The sequence below is a fragment of the Aethalodelphis obliquidens genome, unplaced genomic scaffold, assembly GCF_003676395.1.
Source record: "Aethalodelphis obliquidens isolate GAN/ISIS:26980383/991018 unplaced genomic scaffold, ASM367639v1 scaffold14, whole genome shotgun sequence".
NCBI lineage: Eukaryota > Metazoa > Chordata > Mammalia > Artiodactyla > Delphinidae > Aethalodelphis > Aethalodelphis obliquidens.
In genome coordinates this window covers 31753647-31780448 of record NW_020837958.1, presented here as the reverse complement: position 1 = coordinate 31780448, position 26802 = coordinate 31753647, and the positions used below count along the sequence as shown (strand labels likewise).

Here is a 26802-nt window from a genome sequence, read left to right as displayed (position 1 = left end):
GACATGTATACACTAATATGTATAACATGGATAACTAATAAGAACCTGCTGTATAAAAAAAAATTAAATTAAAAAAAGAGGTCTAGGAGTTTCTTTACCTCAGTACATTTTGTAGGTCTTTGATATGCTAATGCACTTTGTAGCTCTCCTGGTTGGGGATAAAATGTACAGCATCGCAGCCCCATTTACCACAATTTGGAAAATGCTGCCTTGGTGGACTAGAGCCTGTTTTTAGGTTCAGCCTTGGGAACAGATTCAGAAGGCTTCATAAGAAAGTGACACAAGAGAAATGGAGAGGAAATAACAGCATACAGCAGGAACTTCAAAGCACTTTTCCGTAGTTAAGAGTTGCAGGTTATTTGCTATAATAATCAGACTGAGTATAAACAGCTTTCAAACAAAGTCTACTTCTGTAACCAGTGAAATACCTGATTCTAACAACTTGTTCTTAAAGTTACTAATCTTCATGAATAGGCTTTGGTAGTTTTAAATCAGACCACACAAGATACATGATTAGTAATCTGCCTGAGTCAATTTTTTGGGTAAACTTGTATGTGTACGTCTACATGTAATGTTCGCGGTATACATGGAACATTTTCATGTTAAAATCAATTTTGCTGAGTAATTTGAAATGTGTATATATTTTCACGTAAAAGTTCTTAGTTTATTAATCGTCTCATGAAAAATCTGCACAGTCACCACAGATACAATCACTGCAGAGTCTTTACTCCTTCTGTTGTCCAATCTACAGCTCACTTTTTCCCAGCACCAACATTGGCCTTTGCAGTCCTCTTGACTTTCTTCATTCTGTTCTTCGTTCCTTTTGCTGTTTCCTTGAGGTGTTTTTCTTAATGCAGGCCATGTCTTGCATGTCTATGTTAGGGTTCATTTTTCTTTCTGTAGTCCAAGGAATCGTAAATCCTGCCAAAGCCAGTTGTCTTGCCACTGCCAAAATGGATTCTGAATCCACATCCAAAGATGACATCTGGTGTGGTCTTGTACATTTTGGCTAGTTTTTCCTGAATATCTCTCTTAGCTACTTTTGCCTTCCCAGGGTGAAGGATGTCGATGACCAATTGTTTCTGCTAAAGTAGTTGGTTGGTCATGAACTTCCTGGTCTGGAGAGCTACTGTGTCATTTATGATGGTTGCTGATCTTCAAGCAGCCAGAGAGGAAAAGAGTGAAATATTTTTATATTAATTCTTAGGTATATTATGGAATCAGATGCACAACTTTAATGAGTTTTTAAGCAAAATAGGATATTTCGATTTCTGTGTTGTATTGGAGAAGTTTAAGAAGCCTTATCTTTGCTAATACACTTAAAATACTAGTATGCCTTTGTATATTGTATTTCACTTTTTTGAGTCTGAAAGTGTTAGGATAAAAATTACAATATTTAACATGAACACATTTTTATTAAGGTAAGGCATCTGTAGCACAATAGTTGATCTAAAGAAAATCATGTATGACTTTTGGAGGTTACTTTTTTAAGATTGTTTTCTCCCAGAATGGAATTGGATACATGTTTTTGCAAGCTGTGGAACTGTTTATTACCAAACTGTGTTAACAAGAGCACAGCCCTTCTGTAGGCTTTACAGTAGAGAAGTTACCCTACTGGTATACAAGCCTCGAGGACAGAAACAAAGGAAAATGGGTATTGCTAAAAAATTTAAGTTTTCTTGTCAGCAAATAATTTTAATGCTGTAGAATTGACATTTCCTCTCTGATGAAGTAGAACTTGACTTTTAAGGATGTTTTTGTGTTTGATTTTTACATCACTCAAAGGAATTCTGAGTCTGATTTTTCTTAACGTTTAATATTTTCCAGGATAATGAGGTTTTAGAGGCATTTTAACTTGCCAAAGTGCCATGCTTACGGAGTAACATCAGTATACAAAATAGTTGTGTAGTGCCCTAAGAACTAACGAACCTACTGAGATTCCTTACCAAGATGTGTCGTAGAAATTGGGGAAGATTGGATATAGAGAGTTAAATATTGGCATATCAATGTCTGTGTAGGCAAACAGAGTGGCCATTATATTCACTTCAATGGGTGCTTACAACAGGGTTGGACACTAGCATCTTTTATTGAAAACCAAGATGCTAGAGTTATTCTTTTGTTTGTTGAAAAATGCTTTGTAAGCCTTAATTTTTGAAAAGAAAAAGGAACCCACTATTCTTATCAACTTGTACATTTTGAGTTTGCATTTTTTAGTCCTTCTTTTGTTGTTTACAGTTCACTTGCAGAGGTTTTCTTTTATGTTGAGTCTTAATCAAAACACTAAATATTCTAGAGTTATTAAAATATAGTAAAAAGACACTATACCAGTGGTTCCCGATATGCCTCCAGATGAGAGTCTATCAAAAATTTTAAAAGAAAATATATGCTTACCTATAATATGAGGCCTCTTAATAGTCTAACTAAAATGAGTTGGCTTGTTTTTGGCTACAAGTATCTCAACTCCAAGTGGAAATCTACTGGTTATAAGTTCACAATTAAGTGAATATGGGAAAGTGAAAATTTTATTCAGTGAATGAGATTATTTGGTGGGCAAAATCAGTTGACCCTGGAGCAGCAGTGGAAGTTATGGGTGCCAGTCTTCCTAGAAGTCAAAAAAATCTGTGTGTAATTTTACAGTTGGCTCTCTGTATCTGTGGTTCTGCCTTCTCAGGTTCAACCAACTGCAGGTTGTATAATGCTGTAATATGCATTTGTTGAAAAAAATCTGTGCATAAGTACACCCATGTAGTTTAAACCTGTGTTGTTCAAGGATCATCTGTACTTAGAAGTATGAGGCCCATGGGGCCATTTTTTTTAAGGCATTTTGGGTAACTTGAACATGGATTAAATGGGTTACCGAACCAGGTTTGTTTGCCTGATGTGCAGCAAGCCAAACGCTGAGACACCGAGGTTTGCAGCAGAGAAAGGGTTTATTCAGGAGACAGCCAAGTCAGGAGACAGGAGACAGGAGAGCAGATCTCAGATCTGCCTCCATGAAGGCAAGGGGTTTGAAATATTTATGGGATAAAGAAGCAGGGTGGTATTAGGCATGGGGAAAGGTGATTGGAGGTAGGGAAAAGGTGAGGTAATTGGTGTTCTTTGCAGGCATATCTGAGTTACATGCTTCTTCTTGAGATGCATGTTCAAAAATGGAGGCACTTAGCATGATATGAGGGTGGAGTTTTGAGTCCTCTGATGTCAAAAGGTCATTTATTGGACACCATTGCAGGCCCAGTTTTAGGGTCAGTGGTCCCAACCAAAAATCTTAGCCGGCTTGAACTGGATAAGAGCTGACTCCAAGTTTCTGGAAAACATCATAAGCCCCCAATACTGTAGGGACCCATACGACAGAGGTATTATCTATACGTGGTGGTTAAGGAGCCAAAAGAAATAATTAAGATGAGCTTGATCAGTGAAAGCATATTACAATCAGGGGGGTTTTTAATAAGCTGTTCCCTTAGCTGCTGTTCTGTAAGACAAGCTCAAGAATTTATTTTAGTCATCAGTTTCTGTTAACCTATGGGACAGTTTCAAATGGTTGACCATCTCAGGAGTAATGAGCAGTTACTTTACCATATTCTTTGTGGCAGATTGTATTTTCTAAAAGTAGTTGTAACAATGTGTCCCTTCTCACATGTTCTTGTGACCTTGACCATTCTCTCATCCTGAGGTGGAGTTATGTTCCCTTCCCTTGAATTTGGGTGTTCTTGTGAATCACTTGTGAGCAATAAGGTGAGGTCAGAAAAGGTGAGCTTCCATCCAGCTCACCAAAATACTGGTCTTGAAGTCTTCAACAGCTTTTCATCAGTATAGCCTGAGATTGCCATGCTATAAGGAAACCCAGACTGCCTCATGTGGACAGACCACGTGAAGAGGCTCTAAGATAGGAGCTAGAACTGTTCAGCTAAAACTGCTTATTTGAGCCATTCCCAAATTCCTAACTCTCAGAAACTATGAGAGAGAATAAAAATTATTGTTGCTTTAAGATGTTGTTTTAGAGTGATTTTGTTACATAGCAATAGATAATCAGAACACTACTTTCCCTGAATCTGCTACTATATACTGAGATTTGTCAGTGTACAGATGTACAGTTAGTGATATACCGCAATGATTTGTTCTGGGATCTGAACATTAACTTTATTTTGGTCTTTACCTTTGATATATAAAGCTTTTTTTCTATCATTCTTTCCTGTACCCATTTGGAAAAGCCATTCCATCCTTAACTATTTAGTAGAATGTATTTTGGTAATTGAAACTGTCATGTTTGTTGGAAAGTGTCCATGATATGTTTATTATGTCATGAGAGCATATGATCATCTTTAGAAGGCCTTTTGCTCTGTACCTTAATTTTAGTTACTATGGTATTTGGCCTTCTCTTAGTTTCCTAGGGCTGCTGTAACAAAGTACTACAAACTGGGTGGCTTAAAACAACAGATATTTATTGTCTCACAGTTCTGGAGGTTAGAAGCCCAAAATCCATGCTCTGTCCGAAACCTGTGAGGGAATTCTTCCTTGCCTCTTCCTAGTTTTTTCTTAGCAATTTTGATATTCCTTGGCTTGTAGCTGTGTAATTCCAGTCTCTGCTTTTGTTGTCAGGTGGAGTTCTCCCTGTGTATATCTATGTCTTTACATGCCTCTCCTCTTATAAGGACACCAGTGATGTTGGATTAGAGACCCATTCTGCTCCAGTGTTATATCATTTACCTTAACTAATTACACCTTCAACAACCCCATTTCCAAATAAGGTCACATTCTGAAGTCCTAGGGATTAGGATTTCAACATATCTTTTTAGGGGGAACACAGTTCAATCCATAACAGGCTTCAAGGGAGATTGATATAATTATGTGTTAACCATTTAAACATTTTTACTCCAGATTAATCAGTGACCATGAAGCTCTATTCTCTGCAGTTTAGGTCCCCTTTCTCTCTAGCATACATACATACTACACATAAAATTTGATAGTAGTTTTTTACTGTTTACGCTCATTGACCCTTTTGAGAATCTGATAAGAACAGTGGATTTTTCCTCTAGAAAAAATGTACAAATATATGCACGGGAGTGCACACTTGTACACACACACATAAATACACTCAAAACAATATTTTGCATGAAACTTTAACACGTTCTTGGATTTCCCCGCCACCCCCCAAGCCTGTTCATGAACTTCTGGATTAGAGAGTTATTAATTCCCATCAGTTACAGATACCTAATTTCTATTTCCCTTTTAGTGGAAAAGCAAACGAAAAGGAAAAATAATGAGGAAGCAGAAGTATGTATATGGAGTCCCCTCATGGTCATTGTAGCTCAGTGCAGCTTTTTGGGGAATTTTCATAATTCTGTGATATTTACCATGTGTGTAGTCTCTTTTCTGCTTCCATTCCCGTTCCCTTAGCCATGTATTATAACCTTTGGCTACATAAAATTATAAGTAACGTTATACTTTTATGTAGAAAAGAATAATCTATGTAGTTTTAGACCTGTACACAGTAAATAAACAAAGCTTTGTATCCTGCAACAGTGTTGGGTTAACTCTTGACCTCTTTAAATTCTGTGTTATTTTTTGATTATTATATCAAGATTTTTTGAACATGGTAGCGGTCTAGGGTTTCTGAGTCTGCGACAGGATTATATTCTGTGCTCTTCTTCACTTGTAGCCTTTTCTCCAAAATAATATCGCCCAAGCTTCACCCCTGAACATCTTATCTTAATGGGCTCTCTTTTTAAAAATACGTATTTTTAGGTACACCTTGAAAAAGGCTAAAGATCATGTCTTTGTGTTGTGTTTAGTCTCTGACATATCTGTGTTTCTGAAGCCTGTCATTCATTTATTGTTTTTGTTTTGAAAATATTGTATCAATTATTTACTGTCCATTTTAGAGTGATATGCATAGTAACTCTAGTAATAGTGAAATCATAGGCAATGGATATTTAGACTGTGCTGGTTTCCCATTGATGCCTTTCTTAGTAGTTCATTTTTCTGAATGTGGAATATTCAGAATCTTTATTTAGAACAGGGGTTGGCAAACTGTGACCTGCAAACTGTTTTCCTGTCTTTGTGAATAAAGTTTTATTGAAACAGAGCCATGCCCATTTGTTTACTTACTGTTCATGGCTGATTTTGTGCCCCAAATGGCAGAATGGAGTAGTTGCTACTAAGATTGTATGGCCCACAAGCTGAAAATATTTACTACTTGACCCTTTACAGAAACCTTTGCCAACTCTTGGTTTCGAATATTTTGGAATTAATTCCCCCTCTTTTAAGGATATTTGAAATTCTTTTATTTATTTTACTTCTTCAGCCATGGAATCTGAGGGATATTAAAAGACCATTTAGCTCAGCATTCTATCTACTGCTGCTTGAATTTCCTCCAGTACTCCTGCCAAGTGATCCTCCAGCTTAGAGGTGTAGTAGGATTATGAGACAAAACAGCATTGGATGTGTCTGTGTTAAACACAGAATTGCCCCTGATTGGGAGTCAATCAGTGACTCTCAATAAAAAGATAGATGAAATAGCTTATTCTTTGTCTCTTTGCTCTCCCCACTGTCTCCATTGGTAGGTTATTTACTTTGGGTTTGTTTACATGCTAGAGGCACAGAGGAGTCACTTTTTAAGAGGAAGACAACTAAGTAGATCCTACTTTAAGGTGTAGCTGTAGGTGGAAATTTATAGGAAGCTGGAATGAATGTTTAGACATTGTCTAGAGATTTTCATATTCAGTGCTTAGTTTCCCTAAATAAATTTATAGCAGCTAAAACAAGGAACTAAGAGTTCTTACAATTACCTTTTGTCAGTTTTTACTGTATGTTCAATAAATACTGGTGCAGAAAGAAACATATAGGTAGAGCCAGTCTCACTGCAGAACTTCACCTCAGAACTGTGTTCGGTAATTCTGTGTACTTGACTCCTTGGTGAACATGGTGAGCGTAGGGGTCCTCTCAGGAGATGGGAGAGAGTGGTATCTGATCCAAAGATCAACATTATCCAGACGGGGGAAGAATTTCTCACATTCCATTTAGGAAATCCAGCCTGCTAAAGTCTTGTTAAACAACAGTTTCATAGTTAAAACATCATCTGGTTTTTAATCTAGTAGGTTTGCCATCTAATAAAGAAATGAAATAAAAACTCAAGTAATAAAGATTAGCAGAAGAAAGATATTACACTTTTTTTCTTAACACAATGCTCATCTTTTATTTTTCACTTTAGAAAAGATTTTTCGTACTTTTTTTCTCATAGATGAAAGTGAGTTTGTAAATTGTTAGAGGACAAAAGATAGTATAGACTGGCTAATAGATGGGAAAATATACGCTTTCAAATTTTTTTTGGTACCTTCTGATTTTTCTATTTACAGGCTCTACCTGTATGTTTCTTTCTGCACCAGTAGTTTAAAATATATAACACATGCACTTTGTACATAATTTTAAATTGTGCAAAAGGATATATAGTGTGTATAGTGAAAAGCAAATGCCCGTCATTTCTCTTCCCTAGTTATCCAATTCTCCCTCCCAGAGGCAACCATTATTACCAGTTTTCTGGCTTTTTTGCCAGAAAAATCTGTGTATTTATAAACATATGCATTCATTTTTTCATTCCTTTTCCATAAAAGGTGGTATATCATACAGAATATTACATCTTGGCTTTTAAAGTTAATCATGAATGCTGTGTTTCATATCAGTATAAGTTGAACCACCTCTTTCCTTCTTTAGTCCTCAGAGGTTTGGTTTAAACCTACTTCTCCTAAAATCATTAATTTCCTTCCCAGAATTAAAAAAATGGGTATATGTGCATGTGACTGTAACAGTATACAGTCCAGAGATAAAGTAGCTATTATTTTTACTTTGGTAATAAAAATTTTTTCCTAGTCTAAAAATTACACTCATAACTAAATGATTATTTCCATAAAAAAAGATAATTAAAGTTTTTTAGACTGAAATATTACAGATCAGACTGACTGCTGAGGGACCACAGAGAAATCACTGCCAAAGAAGTATGGGGAAGATGAATAAGGAAATGTAATTATGTGCCCAGCCTTAATCCTTACACAGATGCTATGAAGTGAAGGGGTGGGGATGTATATGCTGTCTATATGTTTTAGAAATGAGGAAACTACAGAAACAAACAGATAAGTAAGCTCACCCCCAAGATAAATGGATGAGCCTGGATTCCAGCCCAGCCCTGCTAGACTCAGAGCCCAAAGGTCCCCACTACATCATGGCATTGGGTTATCTGAAAGGCTTGTTTCCACAAAGGGGGCCTACCTTGTTTATCAGGAAGCAGTTTATAACAGGGCCGGAATCAATAGAGTACTGAAAATGGCTTCACTAGAGACTTAATTTCTTAATAGCTTATGTAAGGGAGGAAGACTTTTCTTCTATCCTTTTATGTTCTAGGACTGATGCCTGCAAATTAAACTGACAAAAGACATTAATAGAAAAGGCATATGTATATTTTTAAAATGTGCATAAAGGCTTCACAGAAAAGTGAAAACCCAAAAAAAGATGGTTAGACTTGAGAGCTTATATACCATATTAACAAAGGGTTATAAATTATGGAGAAGTGACTAGACAAAGGAAAAGGAGTTTGGGCTTCTAGGGGCAATAAATTGTGGGAAGGTAAATATGTGGGAAAACTAATAGAAGGTATCGGTTGCTAACATTCCATCTTCTTCATGGCCATAAAACTCACCCAGAGAGTCCTCATTATGGCAGCCCTCATTTCTTGGAAGTTTCTGCTTTTAATCAGATGAGGGAAGCTCTGAGAAGAATTCTTTCTGCATCTGTTGAATCTCAGTTCCTTCAGCTCAAAGTAACCCATGTGCTATTAGTGATAAGCTTTGGGGTGTAAATTCTGATCCCATACTCCCTTACACAGAACTCACTGTTTTTCAAAGGTAGGTAAGTGTGATACATAGTATATATATTGGTACAGATATTTGCATATATTGGTATAGATATTTATAGAAACATGTTTGAATTTTGTTATTAATCTTAAGCAAGACCTTAAGAAGCTCTCAGAGCTTCTTGTCTTTACCTTATCTTATTACCTTTACTGCCTTGAGTTTTTTGTTTCTAGTCTTCCAATAAATAGTTCTGTTTAGAAAAGGTCTTTCAGTGGGTCGGGTAGAGTAGAGTTGGAAATAAATCCACTAACCTTCGATAAGTGTGTATTTCTTAACCTGAGAGTGATGTCTTTTTATTCAAACTGATAGTGGCAATAATTAAGTCCGCTTCGGTGTTCTTGTGAGTCCAGTTCTAAGTTTGACAACAGACCTTTTCCTTTCTCATTCTCTTTGTTGGGTGCCTCTGGAAATGGCCTTCAGGGAAATACTGGTAAAGTCTAATTGCTCTTGAGCTTTAATTGTTTAAGAGTCTACCTGAACCAGTTAATAGTCTCATTTCTAAACTGTGTTGCTTAATTGGCCCATCAGCTTTTACTGTGAAATGATGTGGAGTTTTAAGGATTTTTCAGCCACAATTTGCCTTATTTCATATGCTAAAATTTTCTGTGGAGCAGGTTCTTGACTGTTATATGCCAAGAAGACCCTGTAGTAAAGATACTGTCCATTTCCTCTTATAGTGAATCATACAACTTTAGAAATGGAAAGGAAGACCATCTGTTCCAGCCTCTTCACTTTCCTGCAACTTCTCTTCCAGTGTTATGCACTCACTCCTTACCCATGAGTTGATGCCTTTACCTCACTGTAGGACAAGTGGAAACTTCTTATACTCTCTATAAATGTGGAATTTAGTTAGAAGATACTGGTTTAAATTTGCCTCTGTCTATATATAGGTGCTGAGTGACCTTAGGCAAGAAAAATTATTACGAAGACTTGTAGGAAATTGTATTGGAAAGCATGAGAGATGTAGTTTTTTGTGCTTAATCTCTTCTTTTCCTGTCTTCCTTTTATTATTTATTTTTCTCATCACTAATGGCTTCTGTAAAGCTTTGCTTCAAGCCCATGGACCCACCTTGTTCCTCTCACCATATCCTAATCTCCATGTACTTTGTTCACATTTGTCTTTCTGCTTAGCAAGTTTCTGAAACAACTACTTGACAGTATATTAAAAGTTTTAATTAATTTGAGTTGTTTTTAGCGGTAATATAGGCAAAGGAATTCCCATTTCTTGGCACTAAAGAGCTGCTTTTTTTGGCAGATTTTTGTGGTTTTCATGTTACTGTAATACCCCAGTCTCTCACTTTGATTGCTTTGTCTATTTAAAGAACTCTTTTTTAAAAATTTAAGTTTATATTTTTAGTTTTTTACACATATCTGCTCTTTTTTGGATTTTCCTCCCATCTAGGTCACCACAGAACACTGAGTAGAGCTCCCTGTACCACCCAGCAGACTCTCACCAGTCATCCACTTTATACACAGTATAAAGAACTCTTTTTTAAAAAGTTGAAAATGAGAGAAGGAACTTGTCTCTAATTATTTATCTTAACTAGGTTTCTGAAAGTAATGAGACAACATGATTGGCTTTCCATTAATTTTAGGACATCTATTAAGAGACTACAATTATGTTACAAGGGTGCAGTTTATATTGATTGGGTGAGTGCTATCTTAGAATTATCTGTGGTTTCTCCATTTACATCCATTCCAGGCTCTTTTTGCCCATGAGCCTGCATGTTCTCCTTTTATAGATAAGGAAACAGGTTAAGAGTAGTAGGTTTATCTTAGGATCTCATGGCTTCAAAGTGGCAGAGCCTGGACCTCAGCCACTAGCAAGTGAAGGTATCTTAGTTTAAGTAGCTTTATAATATGTTCTCTTAATGTAAGTTTATGTGCATAATATAAAACCCACTAGGAAAATCCACTTTAGCAAGAAAGCCTCTAAGTAACTGTGATATTTGGTACCCACCATTTTGCTGGTCTTCTGAAAGATTTCTGCCTCTTTAACTATTGAACCATAGGATAAGGCACTTTTTGAAGAAAATACCCAGCTGCCACTGCTAGGTGGTGTATCCTAAGGCATCTCAAGAACAGTGAAAATAAATATGAATCATGTTTCACAGCTTCTCTGCCCTGGCACATGGAATAATATTGCTGCTTTTCTCATTACTGCAGTGCTGCAGCTACTTTTTAACAGCTGATAGGAGCTTTAGATATTTTCCTGTGTAAGTAGAATCATACAGTAGGAACCTAAACAGCATGCTCTGGAAGGATTGGCAGCATTTCTTTCCTGGCTTCTGCTTTTCCTGTAGCTTTTGGCCATACTAGCAGGACTATGTGGAAGATGTGATAAGTCTAGACTTTCCTTAAAAGGAGTGCTCATATGCACTTACTTTGCCAGTAAGTTAATAGGGTAAAGTATATTGGTGGGTGGGGGAATCAAGAATACCTGGAGACAGAGTTTAAAAATACTTGGTGCTTGTAAAGTTTTTGGTTGTGTTGTGATAAAGTTGGGGAGCTGTGGGAATCTGTTCTTTCTTCCATGAAGAGAACCTTAAGGATAAAATCACATGCAATTAGCTTTAAGCTAGTTACCTGAAACTGGTAAGAAGTAGTTTCATTCTACAACTCTCTTAGCAAATAATCTTTATACTGTTAAGGAGAGAGTATTAAATTCGGTAAAAATTTTCTGTTGTTTGGTTTTAACAGATTTTTATAGGGAGGGTGTCCTGGTAGGTGAGGAAGGGTTGAGCCAATCCTTTTAGGGTTGAGCCAATCACATATTCAGGCTATAAATCCTCAATTATTAAAGGGCAAACTGCTTAGTATCTTTTTCTGTCTTAAATGCATGTGTACACCTATGGAAAACTTTCTGGTTCCTGGTATCTGGTAGGTGCTTAATAAATATTTCTTGAATAGATTTTTACATATGAAGCTCAGAGAATTAAATAACTTGTTCTAGGTCATGTGTCTAGGACACTGTGTTTAATATATATTTAGTATGTAATTGTCATTAATACTTACCAGATTTGTTAGGTGTATTGATGCAGAATTATTCTTCATTTCTCCCCTATGACAACATTTTAATGCTCTATAGTTTTAATTAGGTTTGGGGGTCAACGAAGTCTTGAAATAGTCTTATTAGACCTGAAGCAGATTATAAGTAGAGTAACCATACTGTGAAAACTGGAACACTTTTGAGAAGAGGGGGCTCTAATCAAAGTTAAGCTGGAATAATGTGTAAAACCAGGCTTATTCCAGGAAAACCAGGACATATATGGTAACCCTATATTTACTTTTATTTTTTACAGTGAACTTTTTTTTTTTTTTTTGCGGTACGCGGGCCTCTCACTGTTGTGGCCTCTCCCGTTGCGGAGCACAGGCTCCGGACGCGCAGGCTCAGCGGCCATGGCTCACGGGCCCAGCCGCTCCGCGGCATGTGGGATCTTCCCAGACCCGGGCACGATCCCATGTCCCGTGCAGCGGCAGGCGGACTCTCAACCACTGCGCCACCAGGGAAGCCCTACAGTAAACTTTTTATTGACGTATAACATACCTTCAGAAAGTCCATAAATCCTGTGTACAACTTGACGAGTTTTAAAAATGAGCCACCCGGATCAAGAAATAGAACATAACCAGTATCCCAGAAGCCTCCCTCACACCCTTTTTGGTCACTACCTCTTCCTCCCCTGGAATATAACCATTGTTCTGACTTTTAACCGTAGATGATTTTTGCCTGTTTTTGAACTTTATATGCATGATATCATACAGTATACACCTTTTGTGTCTGGCCTCTTTGGCTCAGTGTTCTCTTTGTGAGCCCCATCCATGTGGTGTGTAGGATAATTCCTTCATTCTCATTGTTTTTTAATATTCCATTGTATGAATATACTATAATTTATGTAATATACTATTGACCAGACATTGGGTTTTTAAAATTTTGGGTCAGTAGGAATAGTGCTGCTACAAACATGTAAACATTGTTTATGAGTCTTTTGGTGAACAAATGTACTCATTTCTGTTGGGTATATAATCAGGAATGGAGCTGCTACATCATATGATATGTGATTGTTTAGCTTTATTAGGTTGTACAACTTTTACTAAGTGTTATAACTATCTGTACTTTCTCCAGCAGTAGATGAGAGTTCCATTTTTCTCTCTCTGAAACTTTACCAATACTATGTATTGTCTGTCTTTTTCATTTTAGCCATTCTGGGGACAGTGTACCAGGATCACATTGAGGTTTGATAACTAATGAAGTTCAGCTCTTTTTAAAACTATATTTTATTTTTATTTATTTATTTTTGGTTGTATTGGGTCTTTGTTGCTGTGCGCAGGCTTTCTCCAGTTGTGGGGAGCGGGGGCTACTCTTCATTGCATGCGCGGACTTCTCATTGCAGTGGCTTCTCTTGTTGTGGAGCATGGGCTCTCGGTGCGTGGGCTCAGTAGTTGTGGCACACAGGCATAGTTGCTCCGTGGCATGTGGGATCTTCCCGGACCAGGGATCAAACCCATGTCCCCTGCATTGGCAGGTGGATTCTTAACCACTATGCCACCAGGGAAGTCCTCAGCCCTTTTTTATGTGCTAATTGGCCATTTGGATACTCTCCCTTATGCTTCCTTTTCTGTTCAAGGCTTTCCCATTTTCTATTGTTTTTTTCACTTCTCCTTATTCATTTGTAGTTCTTCATATATTCTGGGTAGTAATCAGTTGTCATTTATACATACTACTGCAAATATCTTTTACCTGTTTTGCCTTTTCTCTCTGTTAATAGTGTTGTGGGATGAACTCAGTTTTAGTGTCTTCCAGTTTATCAATATTTTTCCTTTTTGGTTAGCACTTCTTGTGTCCTATTTAATAAATATTTGCCTACCCCATGATCATGGAGATGTTCTGTGTCATCTTCTAGAATCATAACTATTTTACCTTTCACATTTGGGTGTATAGTCTGTCTGGAATTCATTTTTGTGTGTGGTGTGGTATAGAAGTCAAGATTCATTTTTTGCTATATGGACATCCATTGATTGTACTCTTCTCTTCTTGTCCCAATACCACATTTCTGTAGCTTTATAATACATCTTGTTACATGGTAATATAAGTTCTCCAGCTTTGTTGTTCTTAATGCTTGTCTTGGCTACTCTTGGCCCTTTGTATTTCTGTAACATTTTAGAGTCTTAGTTTCCATACGTAAATAAAAACAGCTTAAATTTTGATTGGGATTGTATTGAATCTAAGGAATGTAGTACATCTCTCCATTTATTTAAGTATTGTTTGATTTCTCTCAATGTTTTGTAGTTTTCCATTAGTATCTTTTACATTTATTTCTAATTTTTGGTGTTCTCAAAAAAAAAATAATTCAGGGGCTTCCCTGGTGGTGCAGTGGTTAAAAATCCGCCTGCCAATGCAGGGGACACGGGTTCGAGCCCTGGCCCGGGAAGATGCCACATGCCATGGAGCAGTTAAGCCTGTGCGCCACAATTACTGAGCCTGTGCTCTAGAACCGTGAGCCACAGCTACTGAAACCCATGTGCCTAGAGCCTGTGCTCTGCAACAAGAGAAGCCACCGTAATGAGAAGCCCGTGCACCACAACAAAGACCCAACTCAGCCCCCCAAAAAAATTCGTTGAGGTGAAATTCACATAATATAAAATTAATCATTTTAAAGGGAAAAATTCAATGACATTTGCTACATTCACAATGTTATGCAGCTGCCACCTCTGTCTAGTTCCAGAATTCCTTCACTCCAGAGTAAAGCTCCTGAAGCAGTTTTCCTCCACTGCCCACTCTCTCCACTCTTCAGCTCCTGCCAACCACTAGTCTGCATTGTCTCTATGGATTTATCTATTCTGGATATTTCATAAAAGTGAAATCCTATAGTATGTGATCTTCTATATCTGATTTTTTAAACTTAGTATGTTTTTGAGGTTCATCCCCCATTGTAGTACGTGTCAGTACTTCATTCCTTATTATGACTGAATAATATTCCACTATATATACATGATTTGTTGATCCATTCATTTGTTGATGGACTTTTGGGCTGTTTGTACTATTTGGCTGTTGTAAACACTGCTGCTGCTATAAGCAAGTGTGTATGTGTACTTTTTGAGTACCTATCTGCAGATCTTTGGGGTGTATACCTAGGAGCAGAATTGCAGGGTCATATGATAATTTTTTGTTTAACTTTTCTTTTCTTTTCTTTTTTTTTTTTTGCGGTATGCGGACCTCTCACTGCTGTAGCCCCTCCCGTCGCGGAGTACAGGCTCCGGACGTGCAGGCTCAGCGGCCATGGCTCACGGGCGCAGCCGCTCCACGGCATGTGGGATCTTCCCGGACCGGGGCATGAACCCGTGTCCCCTGCATCAGCAGGCGGACTCTCAACCACTGCGCCACCAGGGAAGCCCCTGTTTAACTTTTTGAGGAACTGCCAAACTTTCCCACAGCAGCTGAATCATTTTTCATTCCCATCAGCAATGTGCATGAGTTCCAGTTTCTCTGCATCCTCATCAGTCGATACTTGATATTTTCCATAATTTTTTGGTGTTTTGGATGGTATTATAAGTGGTATAGTTTTTTTTTAACTTTATTTCTTGTGTGTTGGTGGTGTATAGAAATACATTTGTTTTTTTTTCTGTATAAACCTTGTATCTAGTTCTCAAATTCACTTGGTAATTCTAATAATTTACTTACGTATTGTCTGAATTTTCTGCGTACATTTGCATTTCTGATTTCCAATGCTTTCTTTTTTTTAAATTTTATTTATTTTTTTATACAGCAGGTTCTTATTAGTTATCCATTTTATACATATTAGTGTATATATGTCAATCCCAATCTCCCAATTCATCACACCACCACCCCACTCACCACTTTCCCCCCTTGGTGTCCATATGTTTGTTCTCTACATCTGTGTCTCAATTTCTGCCCTGCAAACTGGTTCATCTGTACCATTTTTATAGGTTCCACATATATGTGTTAATATACGATATTTTTCTTTTCCTGACTTACTTCACTCTGCATGACAGTCTCTAGATTCATCCATGTCTCTAAGGTGACCCAATTTCTTTCCTTTTTATGGCTGAGTAATATTCCACTGTATGTATGTACCACATCTTCTTTATCCATTTGTCTGTCAATGGGCATTTAGGTTGCTTCCATGACCTGGCTGTAGTAAATAGTGCTGCAATGAACATTGATGTGCATGTGTCTTTTTGAATTATGGTTTTCTCTGAGTATATGCCCAGTAGTGGTATTGCTGGGTCATATGGTAATTCTATTTTTAGTTTTTTAAGGAACCTCCATACAGTTCTCCATAGTGGCGGTATCAATTTACATTCCCACCAACAGTGCAAGAGGGTTCCCTTTTCTCCACACCCTCTCCAGCATTTGTTGTTTGTAGATTTTCTGATGATGCCCCTTCTAACTGGTGTGAGGTGATACCTCATTGTAGTTTTGATTTGCATTTCTCTAATAATTAGTGACGTAGAGCCGCTTTTCATGTTCTTCTTGGCCATCTGTATGTCTTTGAAGAAATGTCTATTTAGGTTTTCTGCCCATTTTTGGATTGGGTTGTTTGTTTTTTTAATATTGAGCTGCGCGAGCTGTTTATATATTTTGGAGATTAACCCTTTGTCCGTTGATTCATTTGCAAATATTTTCTCCCATTCTGAGGGTTGTCTTTTCATCTTGTTTGTAGTTTCCCTTGCTTTGCAAAAGCTTTTAGGTTTCATTAGGTCCCGTTTGTTTATTTTTGCTTTTATTTCCATTACTCTTAAGAGGTGGATCAAAAAACGTCTTGCTGTGATTTATGTCAAAGAGTGTTCGTCCTATGTTTTCCTCTAAGAGTTTTTATAGTGTCTGGCCTTACATTTAGGTCTCTAATCCATTTTGAGATTATTTTTGTGTATGGTGTTAGGGAGTGTTCTAATTTCATTCTTTTACATGTAGCTGTCCAGTTTTCCCAGCATCACTTATTGAAGAGACTGTCTTTTCTCCATTGTATATCCTTGCCTCCTTTGTCATAGATTGTTGACCATAGGTGTGTGGGTTTATCTCTGGGCTTTCTGTCCTGTTCTGTTGATCTATATTTCTCCTTTTGTGCCAGTACCATCATATTGGTTACTGTAGCTTTGTAGTATAGTCTGAAGTCAGGGAGTCTGATTCCTCCAGCTCCGTTTTTCTCCCTCAAGATTGCTTTGGCTATTCGGGGTCTTTTGTGTCTCCATACAAATTTTAAGATTTGTTGTTCCAGTTATGTAAAAAATGTCATTGGTAATTTGATAGGGATTGCATTGAATCTGTAGATTGCTTTGGGTAGTATAGTCATTTTCACAATATTGATTCTTCCAGTCCAAGAACATGTTAAACATCTCTCCATCTGTTTGTATCATTAATTTCGTTCATCAGTGTCATATTGTTTTCTGCATACAGGTCTTCTGTCTCCCTGGGTAGGTTTATTCCTAGGTATTTTATTATTTTTGTTGCAGTGGTAAATGGGAGTGTTTCCTTAATTTCTCTTTCAGATTTTTCATCATTAGCGTATAGGAATGCAAGAGATTTCTGTGCATTAATTTTGTATCCTGCAGCTTGACCAGATTCACTGATTAGCTCTAGCAGTTTTTTGGTGGCATCTTTAGGATTCTGTATGTATAGTATCATGTCATCTGCAAACAGTGACAGTTTTACTTCTTCTTTTCCAATTTGTATTCCTTTTATTTCTTTTTCTTCTCTGATTGCCGTGGCTAGGACTTCCAAGACTATGTTGAATAATAGTGGTGAGAGTGGACATCCTTGTCTTGTTCCTGATCTTAGAGGAAATGCTTTCAGTTTTGCACCATTGAGAATGATGTTTGCTGTGAGTTTGTCGTATATGGCCTGTTTATGTTGAGGTAGGTTCCCTCTGTGCCTACTTTCTGGAGAGTTTTTATCATAAATATGTGTTGAATTTTGTCAAAAGCTTTTTTGCATCTATTGAGTTGATCATATGGTTTTTATTCTTCAATTTGTTCATATGGTTTATCACATTGATTGATTTGCGTATATTGAAGAATCCTTGCATCCCTGGGATAAATCCCACTTGATCATGGTGTATGATCCTTTTAATGTGTTGTTGGATTCTGTTTGCTAGTATTTTGTTGAGGATTTTTGCATCTGTATTCATCAGTGATATTGGTGTGTAATTTTCTTTTTTTGTAGTATCTTTGTCTGGTTTTGTTATCAGGGTGATGGTGGCCTCATAGAATGAGTTTGGGCATGTTTCTTCCTCTGCAATTTTTTGGAAGAGTTTGAGAAGGATGGGTGGTAGCTCTTCTCTAAATGTTTGGTAGAATTCACCTGTGAAGCCATCTGGTCCTGGACTTTTGTTTGTTGGAAGATTTTTAATCACAGTTTCAATTTCAGTGCTTGTGATTGGTCTGTTCATATTTTCTATTTCTTCCTGGTTCAGTCTTGGAAGGTTATAGCTTTCTAAGGATTTGTCCATTTCTTCCAGGTTGTCCATTTTATTGGCATAGAGTTGTTGGTAGTAGTGTCTTAGGATGCTTTGTACTTCTGCGGTGTCTGTTGTAACTTCTCCTTTTTCATTTCTAATTTTATTGATTTGAGTGCTCTCCTTCTTTTTCTTGATGAGTCTGGCTAATGGTTTATCAATTTTGTTTATCTTCTCAAAGAACCAGCTTTTAGTTTTGTTGATCTTTGCTATTGTCTTCTTTGTTTCTATTTCATTTATTTCTTCTCTGATCTTTATAATTTCTTTCCTTCTGCTAACTTTGGGTTTTGTTTGTTCTTCTTTCTCTAGTTCCTTTAGGCATAAGGTTAGATTGTTTATTTGAGATTTTTCTTGTTTCTTGAGGTAGGCTTGTATTGCTATAAACGTCCCTCTTAGAACTGCTTCTGCTGCATCCCATAGGTTTTGGATCATTGTGTTTTCATTGTCTTTTGTCTCTAGGTATTTTTTGATTTCCTCTTTGATTTCTTTAGTGATCTCTTGGTTATTTTGTAACATATTGTTTTGTCAAAATATGAACAATCCATGTGTTTGTGTGTTTTACGTTTTTTTCCCTGTAATTGCTTTCTAATCCCATAGCGTTGTGGTCAGAAAAGATGCTTGATATGATTTGAATTTTCTTAAATTTACTGAGTCTTGATTTGTGACCCAAGACATGATCTATCCTGGAGAACGTTCCGTGCGCACTTGAGAAGAAAGTGTAATCTGCTGTTTTTGGATGGAATGTCCTATAGATATTGATTAATTCTGTCTGGTCTATTGTGTCATTTAAAGCTTGTGTTCCTTATTAATTTTCTGTTTGGATGATCTGTCCATTGGTGTAAGGGAGGTGTTAAAGTCCCCCAGTATTACTGTGTTATTGTTGATTTATTGTTTTGTTTTGTTTTGGCGGTATGTGGGCCTCTCACTGTTGTGGCCTCTCCCGTTGCGGAGCACAGGCTCCAGACGCGCAGGCTCAGAGACCATGGCTCACGGGCCCAGCCACTCCACGGCATGTGGGATCTTCCCGGACTGGGGCACAAACTCGTGTCCCCTGCATCACCAGGGAGACTCTCAACCACTGCACCACCAGGAAAGCCCTGATTTATTCTTTTATAGCTGTTAGCAGTTGCCTTATGTATTGAGGTGCTCCTATGTTGGGTGCATATATATTTATAATTGTTATGTTTTGTTCTTGGATTGATCCCTTGATCCTTATGTAGTGTCCTTCCTTGGGTCTTGTAACATTCTTTATTTTAAAGTCTATTTTGTCTGATATAGTTTTGCCACTCCAGCTTTCTTTTGATTTCTATTTGCATGGAATATCTTTTTCCATCCCCTCACTTTCAGTCTGTATGTGTTCCTAGGTTTGAAGTTGGTCTCTTGTAGACAGCATATATATGGGTCTTGTTTTTGTATCCATTCAGCAAGCCTGTGTCTTTTGGTTGGAGCATTCAATCCTTTCACGTTTAAGGTAATTATCAATATGTACGTTCCTATTACCATTTTCTTAATTGTTTTGGGTTTGTTTTGGTTGGTACTTTTCTTCTCTTGTGTTTCCCACTTAGAGAAGTTCCTTTAGCATTTGTTGTAGAGCTGGTTTGGTGGTGCTGAGTTCTCTTAGCTTTTGCTTGTCTGTAAAGCTTTTGATTTCTCCTTCGAATCTGAATGAAATCCTTGCCGTGTAGAGTAATCTTGGTTGTAGGTTCTTCCCTTTCGTCACTTTAAATATGCCATGCCATTCCCTTCTGGCTTGTAGAGTTTCTGCTGAGAGATCAGCTGTTAACCTTATGGGAGTTGCCTTGTATGTTATTTGTCGTTTTTCCCTTGCTGCTTTCAATAATTTTTTTTTGTCTTTAATTTTTGCCAGTTTGATTACTATGTGTCTCAGTGTGTTTCTTCTTGGGTTTATCCTGTATGGGACTATCTGTGCTTCCTGGACGTTGGTGGCTATTTCCCTTCCCATGTTAGGGAAGTTTTTGCCTATAATCTTTTCAGATATTTTCTCAGGTCATTTCTCTCTCTCTTCTCCTTCTGGGACTCCTATAATGCGAACGTTGTTGTGTTTAATGTCCCAGAGGTCTCTCAGGCTGTCTTCATTTCTTTTCATTCTTTTTTCTTTATTCTGTTCCGCAGCAGTGAATTCCACCATTCTGCCTTCCAGGTCGCTCATCCGTTCTTCTGCCTCAGTTATTCTGCTATTGATTCCTTCTAGTGTATTTTCCATTTCAGTTATTGTGTTGTTCATCTCTGTTTGTTCTTTAATTCTTCTAGGTCTTTGTTAAACATTTCTTGCATCTTCTTGATCTTTGCCTCCATTCTTTTTGCGAGGTCCTGGATCATCTCCACTATCATTATTCTGATTTCTTTTTCTGGAAGGTTGCCTATCTCCACTTCATTTAGTTGCTTTTCTGGGGTTTTATCTTGTTCCTTCATCTGGTGCATAGCACTCTGCCTTTCCATCTTGTCTATCTTTCTGTGAATATGGTTTTTGTTCCACAGGCTGCAGGATTGTAGTTCTTCTTGCTTCTGCTGTCTGCCTTCTGGTGGATGAGGCTATCTAAGAGGCTTGTGCAAGTTTCCTGATAGGAGGGACTGGTGGTGGGTAGAGCTGGCTGTTGCTGTGGTGGGCAGAGCTCCGTCTCCAATGGTTTCTTATTCTCTGTTCCTTTTTCATAGTAGTTTACTCGATGGATGCAATATTCTTGTGAATGACTTGGAGGGTATTTATTAGAATTTAAATTTCCTATAAATTTTTCATTACCTTAGTTTTCGTGGTTGGTTCTGTTGCTTTTCATTTTGGTCCTTCTTAATTTTGTAGATATTTCTTAAATATCTGATGATCCTTAGTTATCCATATTTATGAAGGACTAGTATGATTGGTTTTGGTAGCTGATACTGACTTCCTCTCAGTTTTCTGAAGCCTGATTTTCCAAGAGATCTTTTCTCCAAGTGGAATTACTGAGAGCTCTGTATGAGTTTGTTTTAAGGGTCAGCAGCAGCCAGATAATCTAAGGACCTAAAATTTATTTCTGGGGCACAAGTGCTCTGAAGACTTTTCTTCTTTTGGTTGTTTTTGTTTCCTTTCTCCCAGTGCCCCACCTCCATTTGTGGATGTACAGAGCAACCTCAAACTTAGCCCTACTTCTCTTTTGTCCTTAGCAGCCATGCTGGATGTTCTCAGCAGATCTGGATACTAAGCCTGGGAGCCAAAGTTTATACAGGAAGTAAGACTGTCAGGAGTGGCTTTGCTGTTCTGTGAGCAACCTTTAGGTACCTTAATTTCCCTAAGCTTTTATTCAGCTTCTTGATCCTGAACTTGGTGTTTTCTATATAGGGGGTTGGGACAGCTCTTGCCTCCTTATGGTGCTTTCCTATGTTTGTTTTGCTTAGGTTGTTATTTCTTATGCTATGGCTTCTCTATCAGTTTAGTCTCATCTGTTTCTTGTGGAAATTCTTTTTTCTTGCCTTCCTTCCTACCTTCCTTCTTTTCTTTTTGCTTGTTAATGGGTTTTCAGATTGTTATGAATTTAATTTTTTATAATTGTGAAAAATTTAGATATACAGGTATCTACTCCTTAGCTTAAACAAAACATAAATACAATTGAAGCTTCTTATTCTCTTTTCTGATTGTATTATACTCTCTCTAATGCATTTATTAATATTATCATGTATTTGCATTTCTAAACAGTAAGTAGCATCATTTTGAATGTGTTTGAGCCTTGAATAGTGACATACTGCATCAGTCCTTCTGCATCTTGTTTTTTCCACTCATCATGGTTCTTTTGTGTGTTCATTCTGTTAGTATACTCTCTTTTCTGCTGTTTCAGTGGAATTTGGGTAGGGAGGATAAGTCAGTCTATATATTCCTTACTATATTTCTTACTAAAAGGGAGGTTTAAGTACCTTTTGAATATATTGTCACTACAGACATATAAAAGAAAGGACTTGGTGTTACCTCTTGTTTCAACTGGTGATGATAGGTGAATATGACACCTCACCATGTTATACAAGCTAGGCAATTGAGTCTTGCTGCTGACCTCTATTTGGTGTTATAAATACTTTTAGAGACAGAGAAACACCACTTATTCATGTTTGGGGTTTAACTGAGGTTTAAGTGAAGATTTGGATTCTTATTGCTGAAGGAATTTTTAGAGATCACTTGGTACAAACTGTACTAAAGAAACCCAGGCCCAGAGAAGGTGAGTGACTTGTCTGAGGTGGTCCAGGTAAAAACAGGGATTAGAAGCCAGTGTTGCAGTTCACTGTACTTTCCACCTTACTACAATGAGCCAAACGTTAATGTCCCCTTTTGTGTTAACGTTGAACTTTGATTTTTGCCTGTCCTTGAAAATACTTATTTGAATACCAAGAGATTTTCAGTATGTAACAATGAACATAAATCTTTGAAGTGATGCTTATTTGTCATATTTTCCATAGGATCAGAATGGTTTCAATCCCAGAATACTATGAAGGCAAGAATGTCCTCCTCACTGGAGCTACTGGTTTCCTAGGGAAGGTACTTCTGGAAAAGTTGCTGAGGTCTTGTCCTAAGGTGAATTCAGTGTATGTTTTGGTGAGGCAGAAAGCTGGACAGACACCCCAGGAACGAGTAGAAGAAGTCATTAGTGGCAAGGTAAGTATGGAAAATGATCATTTGGAAGAGAGAAAAAAGTGTGTGTTTGTGCATGTAATTATTGTAATCATCAACAGCTTAGTATATTTCTTAAGTATCCTGAAAAAAATTGGTAAAAAAAAACCCCTATAAGAATGGCAGTAAACTGAATATGACTTGTGATCAGGAGGAGAAAAAAGCTTTCTTCTTTTTTTTTTTTTTTGAAAAAAGCTTTCTTCTATGATGAACAAAATTATATAACAAGTTCTAAATTACCTTTATGGTAAAGGTTTAATGTGTTTTTAGAATATTTGAGGCAGGTTATTTGTAATTACTAGATGTTTAAATAGTTTCAGAATGATAATAATGAGTTACTTTCTAACTCCTACTATGCTGTGAGACAGTGCTTTGATAACAGTTAAAAATTTGTAAGCACTAATTGCTCCTCACAAAAGTATTAGGAAGTAGCAAAGTCACATATTCCCATTTGACAAATAAGAACATGGTGACAGAGGGGTTATATAGAATACAAGAGTATGTCATACATTTGAACCTTTAGTAAAATATGGCTAAGAAAAAATGGAAATGAGCTGGAGTAAAATTATTTCACAGTTATAGGCTTTAGAATTTATCTGACATTCATTGTTAGTAAGTTTGGTATAGTAGCTATGTAATTTTTTAGTTATTAGGTGGGTATCTGGTACCTTTTAACCTTCTAGGGCAGCTGTGACTTATGTATAAAAAAACAAAAAAGACCAAAACTAGAAACCTCTGAGTTACTCTGAGCAGTGAAAGAATTGCTGAAAAGTATCAAAAGATATGTTGATTAATTATAGATTAACAGTTCTCTAGAGTTAATAAATAATTTATTAGACATGATTTGTATTCCAGCCTGTTTTGATCTTTCAGTAGAAATCCATAGTTAATAGTGGCTGACATTTATTGAGTGCTTAAGTTGTGCCAGGCACTGTGTGCAAAGCACCTTATATGTATTTAATTATCACGGGAACTCTTCAAGGTAAGTACTGGTCTTATTCCCATTCTACAAGGTCATATAGTTAGTGTTAGAGCCAATGTCTGTGAACGATTGAAACCAGAGCTCATGCTCTGGCAGGGACAGATGTTGATATATCGCATTTTACAAATATGGACAATGAGTCTCAGAGGTGGTTATTTTATCTGAAGTTGTGTAGCTAATAGATGTCGGATATAATGCAGATGACTTGATAACAAATCCCTTTCTACTTTATAGCATTACTTCCCCAATAGATAAGAAAGTAAGGCAAAGATGATGGAACACTTTGTGATAAAATGGAAAAAGTAATCTTGAGAGTTGGATACCTTACTAGTTGTATGTTGTAGCTGGTACACACTGAGTAAAAATAGCTTAATTTCCCTAAGCCAATGGCAAAAAGCTTGGTGCCCAAGTTTACAAAAATTAAAAGAGAAGATGACAAAAGCAAAAGAGAAGTGCATGAAGGGCAGCGAATAACAGAGGTTAACATCAGAAGGAATAAGAGTCAGTTTATGGGTTAGGGCAGTAGTGGGAAGCTTATCTCCTAGGAGTGATAAAGTATGATAACAGAAAAATAATTAAGAGAAAAAGAGAAGGTACACAATAAGACCTGTACAGAAGTGTGGGAGGGTTTAAATATAACTTTTAATTTTCTTAACATTACAGAGTTAAAATAAAATACAATCACTAATATTCACTACAGTGACTTAGGATAAATTAAGAAAAGGTTAAACTATATTTAGAATGTTTTCTTTACGAAGATGTTACGTTGTTTGAGAATGATTTCCATTCAAATATAATTTTGGTTCAGAAAGATAAACTTCTCTTTTGTGAAGCATCCACGTTTTTCTTGTTTGTATTCCCCCTCCTCCCCATTAAGAGGTAATCCTAGACCTACAGGGTTGTAACAGTGATGTAAATTAATATTTGTTTTTACTTTAAAAAATAAATTGTTTGAAACTATTAATAGGGCATTAAAGAATAAAAATAATATTTACTTTTGTCCCACAGTTTATTGAGTTTGTCCCCACATGAAAACTTTAAATAATCTTTATTTCAACTAGAAAAACTTCTTTTCTCTGAATTACTTTTTAAAACAAATCTACTTCTTTGAGGGCTACCCAGTGACAGTATAGCTCACAAGGGTAGTTATACTCTAGTAACGTTCTTCCCATTGCCCCAAACTCTCGTGCACTTGTGTTCTTCCCATTTGCCCTCCCTTCCACAAAGATGTGAGTCCTGCTACATACTAGAAGCTGTTCAGGTTACTAGAGATATGGCAATGAAGAAAACAAAATCCCAGCATTTGGAATTTACATTCTAGTTAGGGAGACAAGTTAACAACTATATAACATGTTGAATAGTGCCACGTGCTGTTCAAAAGTAAAGCAGAAAAGGGGGATTGAAAGTGATGGAGGTGCTGCTTTAGATACAATGGTCAGAAAAAGTTCTCTCTGAGGTGATGTTTGGTCAGAGACCTGAATGATGAAGTGAGGAAGAATGCATGTGGTATGTGGAGGACGAGTGTTAAAGGTAGAGAGAACAGCACGGGCAAAGGCTCTGAGAACTGCTTGGCAGGTTGGAAGAGTGTCAGAGCAAGCTGTGGTGTTTGCTTTACTGGACTCTGTATAAGGCATGTAAAGTAAATACTAAGTGCCGGAGTATTCCTACTAACACTCTCCTCTACCCAAGTGAGGTTTTTGCCTTTTAAAATACAATCGAAATTGTTAATTATTCTTTTAAATTTTTGCTTGTTTGACTTGAGGAAGAGGGCTTCAAACAAATATTTATACTTACACATGAGAAAAGTGTAGCAAGTGTTAACTTTAAACTCTTAGATTAAGGAATTATCACATGAACTTTCTATGTACTTATTTTTAAAAGTAAGATGTGGGTTAAATGTGAAAACAGAGAACAGAGTAGTGATTACCAGAGAGGAAGGGGTTGGGGGTAGGGTGAAATGGGTAAAGGGGGTCAACTGTATGGTGACAGATGGAAACTAAACTTTTGTTGGTGAGCACGCAGTAGTGTATATAGGAGTCAAAATATAATGTCCTAATCGTGGAACTTATATGATGTTATAAACCAGTGTTAGTTATCTCAATTAAAAAAAAAGACAAGGGACTTCCCTGGCGATCCATTGGTTAAGACTCTTTGCTTCCACTGGAGGGGGCATGGGTTCGATCCCTAGTCGGGGAACTAAGATCCTGGGTGCCAAGGGGAATGGCCCCCCACACACACACACACAAAAAGACAAGTTTTAGTCATTTTCATTATTGTTTCTAAATTCTTTAGAGACAATAAAAAAAAGATGTGAGTTAATATTTCAGTATTTACTACCGTAAAATCTAGCTACATAATAACTATGCTTGAAGAATTTGCCATCTTAAAGTGTGGTAGGTACAAAGGTCATTTTCAGTTTTTCCTGAGAACTGGGAAGATCAACTAAACTGTATTCAATATCATTTTAAAATTAAAAGTATTTGGTAGCCTAGTGTAAGGACTTTTTAAAAAATGTGATATAATTTATAGCTTTTTTCCAAGTGACTTTTAATTAAAACTCTTGAGCAAATTATTTGATAATGTATATTGACTGCAGTGTATTGCAGACTGATATTATTACCTTATGGCTGTATTTTTTCATATCATCCAAATAGGTTGAAAGATTCTGTTTATTTAAGGCAGTCATTCTCAAACTTTTGATCTCTGGACCCCTTTACACTCTTAAAAATTATTGAGGACTTCAAAGAGATTTTGTTTTTGTGAGGTTTTATTTCAAATATCTTACTGATGTTTTATCGT

The 26802-nt window shown here is 37.0% G+C and overlaps 1 protein-coding gene and 1 pseudogene across 3 annotated transcripts in view; one reads left to right on the top strand and one right to left on the bottom strand.

Annotated features, from left to right (window-relative positions):
- Positions 1-26802, top strand: part of FAR1 (fatty acyl-CoA reductase 1) — a 73760-nt gene that overhangs the window by 10473 nt on the left and 36485 nt on the right. For 2 of the 3 annotated variants that reach the window (XM_027115309.1, XM_027115311.1), the window contains one exon: positions 22811-23006. In XM_027115309.1, coding sequence (XP_026971110.1) covers positions 22818-23006 — 189 coding nt within the window. In that variant the 5' untranslated portion in view covers positions 22811-22817. Of the gene's footprint in view, positions 1-21532; positions 21644-22810; positions 23007-26802 lie in introns of those variants that run through there. The other variant, XM_027115310.1, reaches the window with a different exon arrangement.
- Positions 650-11954, bottom strand: LOC113625177 (40S ribosomal protein S24 pseudogene; annotated as a pseudogene).